This window comes from Mastigoproctus giganteus, chromosome 7 (assembly GCF_048544385.1).
Source record: "Mastigoproctus giganteus isolate SK-2022 chromosome 7, ASM4854438v1, whole genome shotgun sequence".
Taxonomy (NCBI): domain Eukaryota; kingdom Metazoa; phylum Arthropoda; class Arachnida; order Uropygi; family Thelyphonidae; genus Mastigoproctus; species Mastigoproctus giganteus.
This window is the reverse complement of record NC_143581.1, coordinates 171,672,144-171,688,866: the sequence shown is the minus strand read 5'-3', so window position 1 is coordinate 171,688,866 and position 16,723 is coordinate 171,672,144. Positions and strand designations below refer to the sequence as shown.

Genomic DNA, 16,723 nt, shown 5'->3' with positions numbered 1-16,723 from the left:
TACTCACCAGATGTGAGTCTCTGGGGTCTGTAACCTTAAAATATATCGATAGTAATAGTAGTGTTTGTTTTTTTGCTTTGAAACCTGTACTTGGGGAAATGCTAACCTGAACCTGAAGAGTCCATAGGAGCCAATCATGGTAGATCTTCAGAAATATTCCTGGCCTTCAGGCTGTGAAAGTGTTTATACAACAGTACATTTAATTTCTCTCATTGTGCAATAAAGAGTATTTATTTCAGTATGGAAAGTTACTGTAGCAATAATAGCACAAATTAAGTGGTTCTTAGTAATGGGACCGATTTTACCTGTCTATACTTTGGAGTATACTTGTTAGTGGCCAGGTGGTTATCTCTTGCCCCTCCCATGTCCCTTCATCAGCATGCTTGCTTTTAATTGATTGGATTTTTTCCAATCATTTCCTGCACTGACTTTGTTTGCTACATGGGTGTTTTAACTTTGGTGTAAATTTTTTACCTTTGTTAATTAATAATATACGAGGTGCTACCCAAATGTTCCCGAAATTTGAATATTGCTTGGGAACTATGTCTAGTATGGACTTGTGTCACTAGGTAACACTGCATGCATCCTTTGTGAATCAGTGTGCCATGTGGTGTCGGGCTGGATAGAGTCATTGAATATTTATGCTCAGTTCTTTGGCAGTGTGTTTTGCATAGTTTGTGATGGCTGATGTGAGGGAGCAACTTGCTTGCATCAAGTTTCATTTCCTTCTTAATGATACAGCAGCAGAAACCCATAAGAAGTTGAAACGAGCTTTTGGTGACAATGCTTTAGGCCAGATGCAGACCTACTATTGGTTTAACCATTTCAAAAACGGTCGAATATCGTTTGATGACGACAATCACTCTGGGTGTCCATCATCGAGCACACCATCCCGGAAAATGTTGCAAAAGTTCGGGTGGCGATCTGTGAAGACCGCAGGTGGACCATCCACAATATCTGTGACATTGTAGGACTATCATACAGCATGTGTCAGTGGATTTTGTCGGATGAATTGAACGTGAGAAGGATTGCAGCCAAGTTCGTGCCACGGTTACAGAGTGAGGACCAAAAGCAGCATTGTATGGAAGTTAGCAGAGATCGTCAAGAACGGGCCAGGACTTCCTTTTTACGGTCATCACTGGTGACAAGAGTTGGATATATGGGTATGGGCCAGAAACCAAGCAACTATCATCCCAGTGGAAGAGCCCATCTTCGCCCCAATTGAAGAAAGCTTGACAAGTGAGGAACAATGTGAAGTCCATGCTGATCTGTTTTTGGACATTGACAGGATTATCCATAAGGAATTCGTCTTCCCTGGCCAGACTGTCATCTCAAAGTTCTACTGCAACATCCTGAGGCAGTTAAGGGAAGCCACCAGGAGGAAACATCCTTCATCATGACAACGTGCCGGCCCACAGATCTCTTGCTGTGGTGCAGTTTTTGTCATCTAGCAATATCACAATCATTCCCCTCCTCACTCTTATTCTCCTAACTTAGCCCCCTGCAACTTCATTTCTCTTCCCAGAAATGAAAATCAAGCTGAAGGGGCGAAGATTTGATCAACAGCATAGAAGATATCCAAACCGAATCGCAGGCAGTGCTGAACACTATGAGAAGAAGGGCTTTCAGGACGCATTCAAATCATGGGAAAAGCACTGGGATTGGTGTTTATGCTCTCAAGGGGACTACTTCGGTGACGGTGGTGAATAATACCCAGAGTGAGTCTAATTTATTTTATAAATACGTTTCTGGAACTTTTGGGTAGCACTGCTTATGGCAGAGCTGTTCAGCTTGTGACCTATGGGCAGAATGCATCCCTCAGATGGTATGTTAGGTGTCACATAAATTATTGTAATACTCTGTAATATGTAGACCATACAGTGTATTAATAGTTTATTTAATAGTTTATAAATAGTACTGATATGTTTATTCTTTTATTCCTCAGCATATGCCATTGCCTGATGTAGGCTCTGCTGAATTCAGTGTATAGTTTTAGTGTGGAGTTTTTGTTTGTTTGGAGTTTTTTAGCACAACAGCAACTTTTACCATATTACACCTAAGTAATGTGGATTACACTGCTGATATCTTTATTTACAGTTGTGGTGACAGTGCCAGCATGTGGTTTTTTAAGTACCTTTTGTAGTTAGCCACAGAATTAATTCGTAGGGATTAAAGGATTATTAGCTATTGGAAAAACTTATGGTAGTTATGGTGAGAAATCCTTTATCCATACAATTTGTATAATTTCCAATAAATTAGGTTTACATGATAAAACTGATTGTTATTAACTCTAGACATACAGGGGGAGGAGAGTCTCATTCCTTTACCTTGAATCATTGTTTTGTTTAGTTGACATGACAATAGCTCATGCAAGTGTTACTATTGTACTGAATGTGTGCTAATTATATTTGGTTTATAATTTATTTTTCTTGGTTCTAATAAGAAATTAAACAATACTGCACTCCGTATAAATTTGAAAACATTATCCGCAAGGATTTTTAATGTCAGAATTGGCCTCTAAATTGTTGGGTTATTGGAATTCCAATACAGGACATTGGGGGAGGGGTTTGAACCCCCCTAGATGTCACATTCCAATATGTGACATTTAGAATGTTTAAAAATGGAAATGATTCAATCACAAAAATTGCTCAACCTAGACCTCTAACTAGTGCTGTGATCATTGTATAACAGTAAGGCAACTGGCAGAGCTGTTGAGAATATCAACAGGAAGGAAATGGTCATATTCTCTATGACCATTTGCAAGCACACATGTTTGTACATATTGGGTTCCAAGACTTCTCACACCTGATCAACAGCTAGTTCACATGGAGGTTTGTCAGGAGTTGCAATGGATGGTTACTGAAGATGGTGTGGTTTTTCACAAGGTGATAATGGCAGATGAGATGTGACTTCATCATTTCCATCCAGAGAGTAAGCAACAAAGCTCTGTTTGGAAGTCTACATCATTGCACCACAGAAAAAACAAAAGTTGTGGCTTGTGCAGGAAAGGTTATGTCATATCTCTCTCTCTCCTTTTTTTTTTCATTTCTAATATTCAAGGAATGCTTTACTAGCATTTTAGGCAATGTCATATGGCTGTTATGGGACCTTACTACAGATGTACTGCATCTGTGGTAACTAACATTTGTGACTAATACGCTCCCACTTTGTGGGATCGTATTAGTCACAAATGACCACAACTGCACACAAGTGGGTGATACTGCATCATGACATTGTGAGACCTCCATTGCTCATACTGTCATCAAGTACTTAACCAGCATTAATATCAGATGTGCTCCTCATCTGCACTACATCCCTGACCATACACTCTATGGGTTTTTTTTTTTTTTTTTTTATTTCCAAAGTTAAAGAAGGAGCTGCAAGGGAAAACATTTCCAGTTGTCAGAAGAAATAAGACATTGGAGGCAAATTTCAAACACATGTCAAAAAATGGCTTCCACCATGTTTCTGAAGAATGGCAGAAACGTTGGAGTTTCAGTTAAAATTTATCTAACTGTTTCTTTGTCTATATTCAGTTTTGATGCAACCATTCTAGTGCTAAAATGATGATCACTTCTAAGCACTGTCCTTACCTGGTCCACATTTTCATCAGGTTTCATGGATACTAGATGGCCTGATCATTCATCGTCTTACTCATTCTCTCTTTCTTCTAAAAACCATTCAAACATGTGAGCTCTTTACATACTATCTTACCATAAACTTGACTTAACAACTCATAACTTTCAGTTGGTGTTTTCTTTGCTTTTGTTAAAATTTTGAGGTTTGATACATTGTTTGATTCTTTTGTCCATTATTTTTTAACAAACTAGAAAAAGACATGGTAATGAAAACCTGTCTAACTGCAAAGCGAGTGAGTGTATTGGAACATGACTTCTTGCTAATTAGGGAAAGATTCATGGTCAATTACTGTGCCTTTGTTTCACAAGTGGTGTGTAGTGGCAATGCACGCAGTTTCGTTATTTAATAGCCACACCTCGTATATATATATATTTGCAGATATATACCATCACAACTCAACATGAAGTGTTAAGGAGGCTTCAATTATGCAGTGGATTGACAATGGCTGTAGTTTACCTTTTTTTTTTTTTTTTACCATCCCAAAGACTGAAAGCTTGGGTTTCAGTTGTTGCAAGTATAAGCTGATTTAAAGTTGCACATACTGATTTTCACATTCAACCAGTGATGAGCTGGGGCCAATTTGCATAAATCAGTTGTTAAAAATTTTTGTAATCTGAAAACCAGTTGTTTCAAAATTTTTGGTTTTTACAAATATATTTTTTTAAATTATCATTAAAACCAAATAATTTTAACCTTATAAAATGCTGTAGAAAATAATATGGTGTATAGAATGAATTTCTAGTGCAGTAGTTAGAGAGCCATTTCTATAACAGCATGTGTGCTTATTTGTCACAGGCTGTGTGATATTCATTGAAGTTCATCCTGATGCGGAAGTCAAGATGAATGTCTAATTTATTATTTTGCAAACAGGAGTCAGTTACGCATGTTTCGTTCTTTGTGTTGATATGCACATGCAATTCAATTACCATTGTTGCCGAAGTTTGTCCTATTCATAGATAGATAGATAGATAGATAGATAGATAGATAGATGTATCAGCAATGGAAGAGGATTTATGTGGTTGCAAAAATTTAGTACCTGTTTGTTGGACTTATGAGCAGGCACAATATTTTTTAAAGAAATATAATGGCTTGTAAAAGCAAAAAACTTGGCTGTTCCCGCTCTGCAAATATGTTACCTTTTGGGGTCACTGGAGGAAAGTATTTGACATTTCTTCGGAATAGCAAAAGTGCTATTAAAGTATATGGAACTGATTTAAAAAAAAAAAAAAAAAAAAAATCAGTAAGCCTCACTAAGAAAAAAAAATGAATCAAGCTCTCATTTGAGAGTTATAACTATTTTACATGAATTTAAAAACAGAACCTCATTACAGTGATTGATAAACTTACAGAAAAAAAATATTGCCATAACAAGCAAAATTTTCTACGTAGTTTACAGCTTAGTAAAAAGAAACTGACTAATGTCAGATGTGTGGGATGAAGTACAGCTACAAATTAAGAATGAAATCAATTTAGGGAACAGCTTATATTCTTGATTTTTGGCCATCAGAATCATAGAGCATATGGCTTGAATCAGTAAGAAAACAAATTTTTAGTAAAATTATTGAAAATAATTCAAATATTTATATTATTATTGATGAAGGTTCTACAATTTCTAGTAAAGCTGTGCTTGTAATTCTTATAAAATGTGAATTCCAAGAGTCTTCTCCAACAATTTATTTTTCTTGATTTAACAGAATTAGAATCAACAAAAGCAGAAATTATTTATAATGCTTTGAAAATTTTTTAACTGATACAGGTTTCGTCACAGAATATTCAAAGAAATATTTAATTAGATTTTGTTCTAATAGTGCGAGCACCATGCTTGGACATAAATTTGGAGTTTCTGCAAGGTTGATTCAAGATTTTCTAAACATTATAATTTGGCTTTGTTTGAATCATCAGCTAGCTCTAGATGATGCTATTAATGATATCAATGAAATAAGCCATTTATAATTTTTTTGGAGAAGATTTGTGCAATTTTTCATCACTCAAATAAAAGTCAGAACTTAAACAGGTTTCTGAAGAACTGTACATCGAAATCATCAAAATAGGACATGTTTTTGGTCCACGATGGGATGGGCTTCTTTATAGCCTTTGATTCATCAAAGTGGTTTGGTGAGCTTATCCAGCTCTTTATATTTACTTTTCAAAATTTTCTGGAATGGAAAAAAGATTGAAAAACAAGAATTATTTTAAAAGACTTGATATTAATGATTGACATTTTGGATGAACTTGCATTATTATCAAATGCACTGAAAGTGAGACAATTAAGTTTAGGGAAGGCAAATAAGCTAATCAAACAAACAATTTATTTTTTCATACAATTAAAAGATAGCTTTAGTATATGCTGACCTATTACAAAACTGCATTATCCTAGCCTGGGGGAAAGGCAAGCTTTGGATGTTGTAACATTCATGCAGAATGGAGCACCACCCCATATTGCTTCTCCTGTGAAACAACTGTTACTCTCAGCGTTTGGAGAGAATCGAGTGATAACCATCACTTTCAGCATGAATGGCCACCAAGGTCTCCAGACCTGATGCCCTGCGATTTTTGGTTATGGGGTTACCTGAAGTCACGAGTTTACAGAGATCACCCAACGTCATTGGCAGTGCTAAAAGACTATACGATGGCATGTATCAATGATACCTCCAGAAATGCTGTTTCATGCTGTCCATAATGTCATTACTTGTCTTCAGGCAGTGCTTGACAACGAAGGCTGCCACATTGAACATTTACTATAATGAGGTGCTTTGTGGTGTTACAGATCAAGCGTCACCTGGTGAATATATTTGGAAATAATTTTGACATTCTTTTGGGAAAAAACCCACATAATTCTATGCATTTCTGCATTAATCTTGTTACCATACATCAAAAATTCACTGAAATACCGATTCTTTAATTGTTTATTGACTTTTGGATCACCCTGTATTTAAATGATCTTTAAAATAATAATTTTTTTCTTTGTTATATCAAGAAACTATTTTTTTAATTACTATCTATTAATTAATAAATAATGTGCCTCAGTATTCTTTGAAACATTGTTTATTGCATTGTACACTTCAATATGATTATATTGCACTTTTTTTTTAATAACTTAAATAGCTCATGTGTAATATTTCATAATACAAGAAGAGGCTCACATCTGGTGAGTATGGGCTTGGCACACCCAGGGTCCTGAGCTGGATATCATCATTCTTCCCTTTCTTGGTGATTCCCTTCTACTCTCTCTCTCTCTCTCTCTCTCTCTCTCTCTCTCTCTCTCTCTCTCTCTCTCTCTCTCTCTCTCTCTCTCTCTCACACACACACACATAGTAATTCAGAAATTTTCTTTTTGGCCGGTGCAGCATAAGCCTTAGGCTTCCTTGCATCATATAGCTAATAATAATGATAGGCATTCCTTTCTTAAATGTTATTATGGTTTGCTTACTCATATATTTTTGTTTCAAATGTACATATTATAAATTTGTTTAATGAAGCAATTTTTTTTTTTTTTTTCTATTGAAATGAACATGTAAAAGCATTTTTTATATTGTTAAGTATGGCTAATGCATTGCAGCTTCTTATGGAGAAAGGTACAAAAAAAAAAAAAAAATACAAACTGTGTTATATCCCATAAATCAGAACATTTTATAGGGAACTGGTTGTTAAGTTTTTGGCAGCTCATCACTGCATTTCCACCTAAGAGATTTATAATGCTAACATGCATAAGTATTTCTAGATGATTTTTTCCCCCTCTGATTGTTAATATATGATTACTTGATAAATAATTTGTTTTTTGCAAACAGTAGAATGTCGCCTCCGTGGCCAGGTGGGCAGGAGCAACAGTGCGTAGCAGATGCTTCTTGATTAGACCGGGGTTCGAGCCCGTGACTACCAAATACGGAGGATGACGGAAAGGTCAGGGAATGACCACCGCATATCCCCGGAGCAATATGGCCTTAGTTGCTAATGCTCCTAAAAACCAAATAACAAAACAAACAAACAAGCAAACAGTAATGAAATTTTCAGATAATACTTGAAGAATACTACAACTGATATTGATTTCACTCTGATAGATATTTTCATTTTTAGAGGTGAAACATGCTCTTTTTGGGTTTAATGCATGTATATATATATATATATATATCCTATATATATATATATATACATATATATTAGTATATATACATATTAGTAACATGGCCTTAAAAAGATATGATTATTGAACATGTTCAAGAATTACTGGTAGAAAAAGAGGCCAGCATAGAGGATTTGGTGCAAATGATATCGGAGATAAAACCAAATCATTTCAGATGATGATAGCACAGATGAAAATTCTAAACTTCCAAATTTTACACTAAAAAGCACAGGGGAAGGCATATAGTTAGCCGAGCAATTAGAATCTTATTTTTTGAATGCAGATTCTTGAATGAAAGGAGCCCAAAGTTCAAAAGGGAGCTTCAAAAATGCTCAGTTCCATATGATGAAATTCACAAAGATTTATCAAGAAAAAGCAAACAAACCCAGATTACAGATTTTTTTAAAGAGAGCAGAAGATATGCAAAATCTAGAATGGTGTATTTTTGTTAGCTTTTGGAACATAACTTCCGTTTTGTACTTTTTCTTAGTCCCGTATAACACGGTTTCGCACAACACGACATTTTATAGGAACCTAATAACCGTGTTATATAAGGGTTACCTGTATATTCTATTCCATCCTTGTAGAAACAGTCCTCCTGTTAGCAAGCAGGGACCACAATGAGAAAAATTCTACTCCATGTGCCTTGTGTATTCTCTCCAGGACCAAGTTCTTTGGCAAGGCTCTCATTATGTATTCCCTCCTATCATGATTAGGCAGGACTGCAGACACTTTCAACCTCAATCCTAACTTACAAAGTTACTCTGTACTTATTAATTAAATCCTCACATTTCCTACTCTTATATCATTAGTACCAACAGGTACAACAATATCACCTTTTGTGCCCTTAAAATATGACAGTTGATCTACAACATCATCTACTTTAGGAACATATCCTGGTCCTATTCCATCTTTCCTTTTTGCACAATATATTTTCCACTTCCCTGGCAGTCCAGTCACCAACTATAGCTACTTCCTGTGAGACCAAGGATCTCTGCTACAGAGAATTTTAAGCAATGATGGAAATTCTTTCGTTATAGCTTAAGGTTTATTACAGTACAGTCCCAAGTCAGCAGACTTGGGACCTATTGTTATTTGATGTAGGTTTGGCAGGGTACATTGCCCAGTTTCCCATTCTATTGCCTATAACACTCTTGGTTGTATTTAGATATGTGTTCCATTCTGTGCACAACTGCTTCATACAATCAAAAACAGGAAGCTTCCATCAAAATGGAAACCAAGGAATTTCACCATCTTACTGGTATGTTTTATCCATTTCATTTTAACATGGAATCTTGCTGAAGATTTTACTTATGATGAAAGTGCATGCATGCTGTTCTTTTTTCACAAACATTCGAAACTCATTGTGTGATGCATGTATGCTTATGCTGTTAATGGTACACTGTAATTGCCTATCAACTGTACTCTGAACTGCTAAGGTTATCTACATGCAGAGAATGAATTACTGAAAGTGGTAATTCTTTAATAATGACAATAATTTTATTGACAAGCAGTGTGGTACTAAGATAGGCCAACTGGGATCCTTGTTCAAAAGATTCTTGATAAAAATGCCATAATCTAACCCAGTGGTTTTCAACCGGAGTGCAGCAACAACATTCCAGGGGTGCCATGTAATTTGGGTTTAAGTTACTTAAACTTATTATTTTTTTTTAATTTATATGTTTATTTCATTATAAAAAGGTGTACAGTATCGTTTTAATTTTGTGGTGATCTATAATTGATGTTTACTTAGTACCTCTATATAAAGAATAAAATTATATACTGTGTATATATATATATAATTTGTATTATGAAATGAAATTTTTATAATTATATTATTGTGATATATATATATATATATATATATATATCTAGAGAGAGAGAGAGAGAGAGAGAATGAGAGAGAGGAGACAAAATAAAATAAATCTACTTAGGTGTGCCGTTATTAAAAAAAGGTTTTGAAAACCACTGATCTAACCTGAAAGTTTCTACTTATTAGGAAGTTTTGTATTAAAGTTTTGAAGAAGCTATGAAGAAATTTTTTCTATGACCATCAGTGTTCATGTCATGAACACTGATGGTCGTACCTCAAATCATCCTATATCCTTGTATTCTTCAACTAACTGTTCAAGATCCTTTTCTATAATGATAAAGTTAACTTTGCTTTTCTTGTTTATATGATATTCTTGAACAGTTAGTTGAAGAATACAAGGATATAGGATGATTTGAGGTACGACCCATCAGTGTTCATGACCATGAACACTGATGGTCATAGAAAAAATTTCTTCATAGCTTCTTCAAAACTTTAATACAAAACTTCCTAATAAGTAGAAACTTTCAGGTTAGATCAGTGGTTTTCAACCTTTTTTTTAATAACGGCACACCTAAGTAATTTATTTTATTTTGTGGCACCCCTACTCAATTTTTCTCTCTCTCTCTCTCTCTCTAGATACTATATATATATCTATATATATATATCTAGAGAGAGAGAGAGAGAGAGAGAGAGAGAGAGAGAGAGAGATAATGGATAATGCTTCCCCGTCAATTAAACTTTCTTCCAAATTAGTTCTAAAATTTACTGCTACACATTCCTTGCACTGTATCTTATCTTCAATAAATTAATTTTTAATTATTGTTTAGTGCAGCTCAACCTGAATTCATTCTCTTGGTAGCCATGATACCTGCTATTTTGATATCATATCAACCTACTCCTGATAATTCCACTTTGCCATTTCGACTTCTAAAATTGGTGGTAATTATCTCAATTGCTGTCTCATAAATTTAAAAACTAACTCAGCAAAAATAAAAAGATTTTTCTGCATTGGTGACATAAAGGAGAATGAATGGGTTTTGCTAAAAGATATTTCATGAGATAACTTTTAGAAATGTTTTTAATAGTGGCAGCATCAGTGTTATACGTATAACTTCACACAAGGGGACCAATCTGAAAGGAAGTTCATTAGTGTATAAAATAAAAGTGTTTATCATAAATTTTATCCTAGGAAACTCTTAGCAAAATGAAATATATCAATCAGTATACTCAACAGACTTACTTTTAGGCTGTAGCAACAAAACTGGTTTCATGATGTCACAGTGCTGATAAGAAAACTGAATATTTTCAATAAGATCACTCATATTTAAATAAGAAGCTATATATGACAAATATAATGCTCTTTTTCTATGGTACTGATAGTTCAAAACATCTGATTTTTGCCAGCATTCCTAAAATAGCAACAAAGGGGGAAAAAAACAAAATTGGTATCTTGGATTTATATGCCATTCTATAACACAAGACTTTTTAAATAATATTCATAATTTCAAAATATGAACACAATAAACTTTTGTTTATCTGGCCCTCGTGTAATTATAGAATAACCAGATAATCAGAAGTTTTGGGTATATAAGATTTATACTTATGGTTCACATCTATGACAATATATACCAATAGTACACTGAAAAGACAGAATTCGTGGGATACTTGGTTCCTGGGTGATGCAACACTGTCACCCCTCTCACTACTGGACAAACCCACCGCTTGGCAGATATACAGGTACACTGCATCACGTAGACGCTAATTCAATGTCAGTATGGATAAACGTCGTCAGTTAGATGTCTTTGAAAGAGGGATAATAGTGGGTGCCTGCCGCATGGGTCACTCTATCGTGGAAGTGGTACAGAAATTGCGCTATCCCCATTCGACAGTATCAAGAGTGTATCAGGAATATGCTATTTCCAGAATAACATCTCATCATGGACAGCACTGTGGAGAAAGGTGGTGGATGAACATGGCCATCAATGTTTGATTTGCACTGTTTCAGCCAACCGGAGAGCGACAGTGGCACAAATCATTGCCTACTTCAACAAGGGAGGTACAAGAAACATCTCCTCCAAGACTATCAGGCAATCATTAGCCACAATAGGTTATGGGAGCCGCCAACCCACCAGAGTCCCATTGTTAACACCACAATACAGGACTCTACACCTCAATTGGGCAAAAGAACATTGGCGGTGGACCTCAGACAATTGGAGACAGGCCTCCTGGTCCGATGAATTCTGTTACCAGTTATTTCAAACAGACGAGAAGGGGTGAGTATCTGGAAGAATTGCACAAAGCTATGCACCCGTCATGTCAATAAGAAACTGTTCAGACAGGTGGGCAGTCGGTAATGGTCCGGGGTGTGTTCAACTGCCACATATTGAAACCTATGATACATCTCTGAATGGTCCAGGTTACGTGTCCATCCTTGCAGACCACATGCATCCCTTCATGATCATCGTGCACCTGCAGGGCAATGGACTCTTCTAGTAGGACAATGTGCCTCCCCACAGAGCTGTGGTGACTAGAACATCGTTCGAATAGCATTCCACAGATTTTATCACCATGGAATGGCCTCCCCATTCACCGGACATGAATCCTGTGGAGCATCTTTGCGATGCTGTGGAAAGGTCCATTCGAGTTTTGGATTCTCCACCCAGGAATGTGACAGAATTATGGACAGCGGTGCAGCAAGCATGGATGGAAATACCTGTGGAACGCTTCCGTGAACTAGTGGACTCAATGCCTCGCCATGACTGCCCTTATCTGGGTGAAAGGTGGGCCGACCCGTTACTAGGTAGGTATCCAGTGATTACTGTCCACTCAGTGTATATATAGTAATCATCAGAGATATTAACCTATATTGTGTTAATTAAATTTTATTACAGTAAAATCTTGTTAATATAAACTCGGTTTATACAAAGTACTCGTTTATACGAAGCACATACCATTCCCCTGCAAAAGGATAGGCTTTTCTATGTAAATATATTCGTTTATCACAAAATTCAGTTAATATGTATTACAAAGTTCTTTTTCACCCCATGAGAAATAAATATTGTCATTTTGTATGTTTAATACAAATCTTGGTAGAGTGACCTGATTATTGCCCCTGGCCACCTGGCTCCCTACTTCCCGAAGGATGGCACTGACTTGTTAGAAATTAGTTTTGTGTAAACAAAAGCAGTTTATGGTAGCTACGTCACGTGCACTCTGAAAAACATCTTTCTGAAGGATGAGTTGTTAAATTAACAAAAGAATAAAAAGTTTTTCTTAGTTGTTTACATGCACTCCCTCACTCTCCATGGGAATTAGGTCAGTTGCAATTGTTACCCCAGTTCAAAGAGTCTTTTGCTATCGTATACAGCAATCTATTTTTTGTGCCATTTTATCTGAGCTGATGTCTTTTTCGCAACTTAAATTAATTTAAAATTTGTTTATATTAAATCTTATCTAGCAGTGCTATGGTGACAAAACGTGTACGGACAGAATTAGCCTTAAGAATTAAACTAAAAATTATACAAGAGGCTGATAGGAAGGAAATAAGCAAAATGGACATTGCAAAGGAATACAATATCCCTTTACCTACTTTATCTACAATACTGAAAAGCCGAAAAAGACTGGAAGAAGTGCATGACACTGGAGCAGTGATGAAAAACAGGAAATAAATTCATGGGGCAAAACACGAGGAATATGAAACAAAACTTTTCGAGTAGTACCAACAAATGCGTGCATCTAATTTGCCAATATCAGGTCCAATTTTGCAAGAAAAGGCAAATTATCTAGCTCAGCAACATAGGATTAGTAACTTAAAATAGAGCAGTGGCTGGCTCCAAGGATTTAAAGACAGGAATAACTTGGTTTTGCAAAATTTTTGCAGTGAGTCTGAATTAGTCAACAAAGAAAAAGCTGCAGACTGGTTGTGTTCTGTATGGTCCATCCTTGAAAAATATGAGGCAAAGGATATTTTTAATCTTGACGAGACAGGTAAGTTTTCCAAGCCAAGATGTTTTAAAGCAGTTAACCAACTTCCCTGTGATTATGTGGCCAATAGAAGTGCTCGGCTTATGGTCAAAATATTTGAGTCTTGGTTATCAAATTTGGACAGAAGAATGGCTTCAGAAAAAAGGAACATTTTGATGATTCTAGCACATTCTGCCGAGACACTTAAGTAGACAAATATACGGCTGTTGTTTTCACCCCCCAATACCACCTGTTTAATGCAACCACTGGATCAAGGCATTATTTATAACCTCAAGAGAGCATATAGAGCCTGCCTGATAAAGTACTTGATCTGCAACATAGGAGGGAACAATTTGCAGCCAAACTAGAATGTCCTGGATGGTATCCGTAATCTTGTTATTGCTTGGGAAAATATTGCATCATGTAATAATCAACTGCTTCAGAAAGAGTGACTTTGGGGAGAACATCATCAAAAAACATGGTCCAGCAGATGAATGTGATAGCAACAGAGAGGAATCTGAAGGAGCATATGGATTTTGTTGGCGAATGTGAACAGTTTGTGAAGGTGCATGATGAAGTTGCTACCACTGCAACACCAATGCCAGAAGAACTGCTGGGTACCAAACAAAACAATGATGTTTTTTTTACCATCAACAGCGAAAGTAAAGAAGCATGTAGACTTCCATCTAAAAAAGATGCCCAAAATGCATTGAACATAATAGAGAATGTGTTGGCCTACAGTAGCGTTGATAAAGAAACAACTATTGCATCTGATAACATCTGTGCTGTAGTTAAAAATGCATATAGGAAAAAACTGTGCAAACAACATTGGATTCTTTCTTTAAATTAGATTAATTTATTAAAAAGTTAATGGTTTGTATGTCTCCCTTTATATTAAGATTGTAATTCTTTTTACTGTAGTACTAAAATATTGTATATATCAAAATATAGTATATATTGTACAATATTTTCATTTCCATTAATATTGCTCTTTTCTTAGTTTATCTTACAAATAAAATAAAATCATTAAAAAATATGTTATTCCTATTACTGTATTGTTAGACAAGGCTTTTGTTTTTATTTTATTTTATTAATTAATGTTTGTTATTATTATTATTTATTATTATTATTAGATATACAGTATGTACCAAAAATAACACAAAAAACTGTAAACTTTTGACTTTTGGGGGACCTTGTTACTACAAACCCCATTATTACAAAACGTGAAAATTTAGGTCCCTTGAGCTTTTGTATTAACGAGATTCCACTGTATATAGAAATTTCTAACCTATACGAGGAATCATAAAAATTCCAAAAACTCTTAATTTAAAACTATCCAGAAATCACACTTCTTAAAAATGTTTTTGTGTAAACCACTCATATAAAATCAGTATCCAAGTTTGTTAAGTGAGATTTCCAAAGTGCATCACTGTGAGTCCTCCTGTCTGGGACTTTTGGACCTCCATTAAAAATACGAAATGTATGGAAGCACAACAGGAAAGAATGGGATGTCTTCTCAAAGGTTTTGTCACAAAAAGAACACCACGCACTATTTTATTTTAAAATTCATTTAAAAATACATGCAGTTAGGAAAAAATTTGTTCCAGCTAAGGCACCACATACAAAACTTAGGTATCAGGATTAAAGTAAAAGATAATGATCATATGCCACTAAAATTTAAAAAATTACTAAAGGTCAAAATTAAAAAAAAAAAAAAAGACATAAAAAAATAGCGCTAATACTTAAAAAAAAACCATACCACCCAAAGTAGTATGTTTTCCACTGTCAATCACGTTTGACGGGTCTTTCATTGTGCGAAGGCTACTTGGCCAAAATATAACACTTTAATCGATGATAGATGAATAGCATATAATACAGTAACTAAAAAGGATTAAATAATTTTTATCTTTTTTAAATAACTGATTGCAGTCCTTCCCTAAAAGATTAGCATTAGCATTAGTAGAGGCATACGATACAAGAAGCAAGCTTACACAGCTCAGCTACAAAAAAAAAAAAAAAAAAAAAAACGTTCCCATTTCACCCCTCCATTCATTACAAATACCAGTCCAGCTCATCCTTAATTTATTTAGGCTATCAACTTAAATGACAAAAAAATGGAAGTCTGTTCCACCAATCAAATACCTGCTGGCTAAAGGCAAACTTCCGTAGATCTATCCTACAACTGCCTTTCCTCAATTTCAATTTATGTCCTCTCAGGTGATTATTCTGAGCAAGAGGAAGAATCCCATCAGCATTGAGCATGCTCAAACCATTGAAAGCTTTATACACCTCAATCAGATTACCTCGCAGGTGCCTAGTCTCTAGACACCATAATCTGCAAAACTTAAGCCTTTCTTCATAAGAGCAACCCTTTGTTCCATTCACTAATCTTGTTGCCCTTCTCTGTACTCATTCCAATTGCTCTACATCCTTCTTAAAATGAGGCCTCCAGACCTGTATACAGTACTCAAGGTGTGGCCTGACCATTCGCTTATACAAGAGGATAATCACCTCCTTATCCCTGCAAGAAAAATTCCTGTATATCACTGACAAGACACCATGAACTACTCTTGCAGATTGTCTGCATTGCTCAGAAAACTTCATATCTGCATGCACAATTACCACCATGTCCTTTTCATTCTCTAAAACTGTCAGTGTAGTACCACCGGTAGTTGATACGTTACTCTGGGGTTACTGCTTCCCATATGTAGTACTTTACATTTGTCAATGTTAAACTTCATTTGCCACCTCTCAGCCCATCTACTCAACTTTTCTAGATCCTGTTGCAGCAGCGTACTGTCATTAGTGTCCTTAACAAAAATGCCAACCTTCGTATCATCTGCAAACTTGAACATTAAACCTGATATACCATCATCAATATCATTTATAAATACCGAAAACAACAATGGACCCAACACTGAACCTTGAGGGACTCCACTAATAACATTAGTCCACGAAGAGCAGTGTCCATTGATTACCACTCTCTGTCTTCTCCCACTCAACCATTCCTTTATCTATAGCAGCAATTTGCCTCCAATGCCACAATTTGTTCAGCAGTCTTCCATGTGCAACAGTATCAAAAGTCTTTCTAAGATCCAAATATATGATATCAAAGTTATTCCCTGCATCCAGTTCCTTTGTGACTACATCATAGTATCCAATCAAATTTTTTTAGGCAAGACTTTCCC

At 35.5% G+C, this 16,723-nt stretch overlaps 1 protein-coding gene across 1 annotated transcript in view; it reads right to left on the bottom strand.

Moving 5' to 3' along the window:
* Nucleotides 1–16,723, bottom strand: part of LOC150083336 (nucleolar protein 6-like) — a 485,807-nt gene that overhangs the window by 415,075 nt on the left and 54,009 nt on the right. Inside the window, exon 5 of the mRNA XM_090377194.1 lies at nt 10,813–10,981. Coding sequence (XP_090233320.1) covers nt 10,813–10,981 — 169 coding nt within the window. The remainder of the gene's footprint in view (nt 1–10,812; nt 10,982–16,723) is intronic.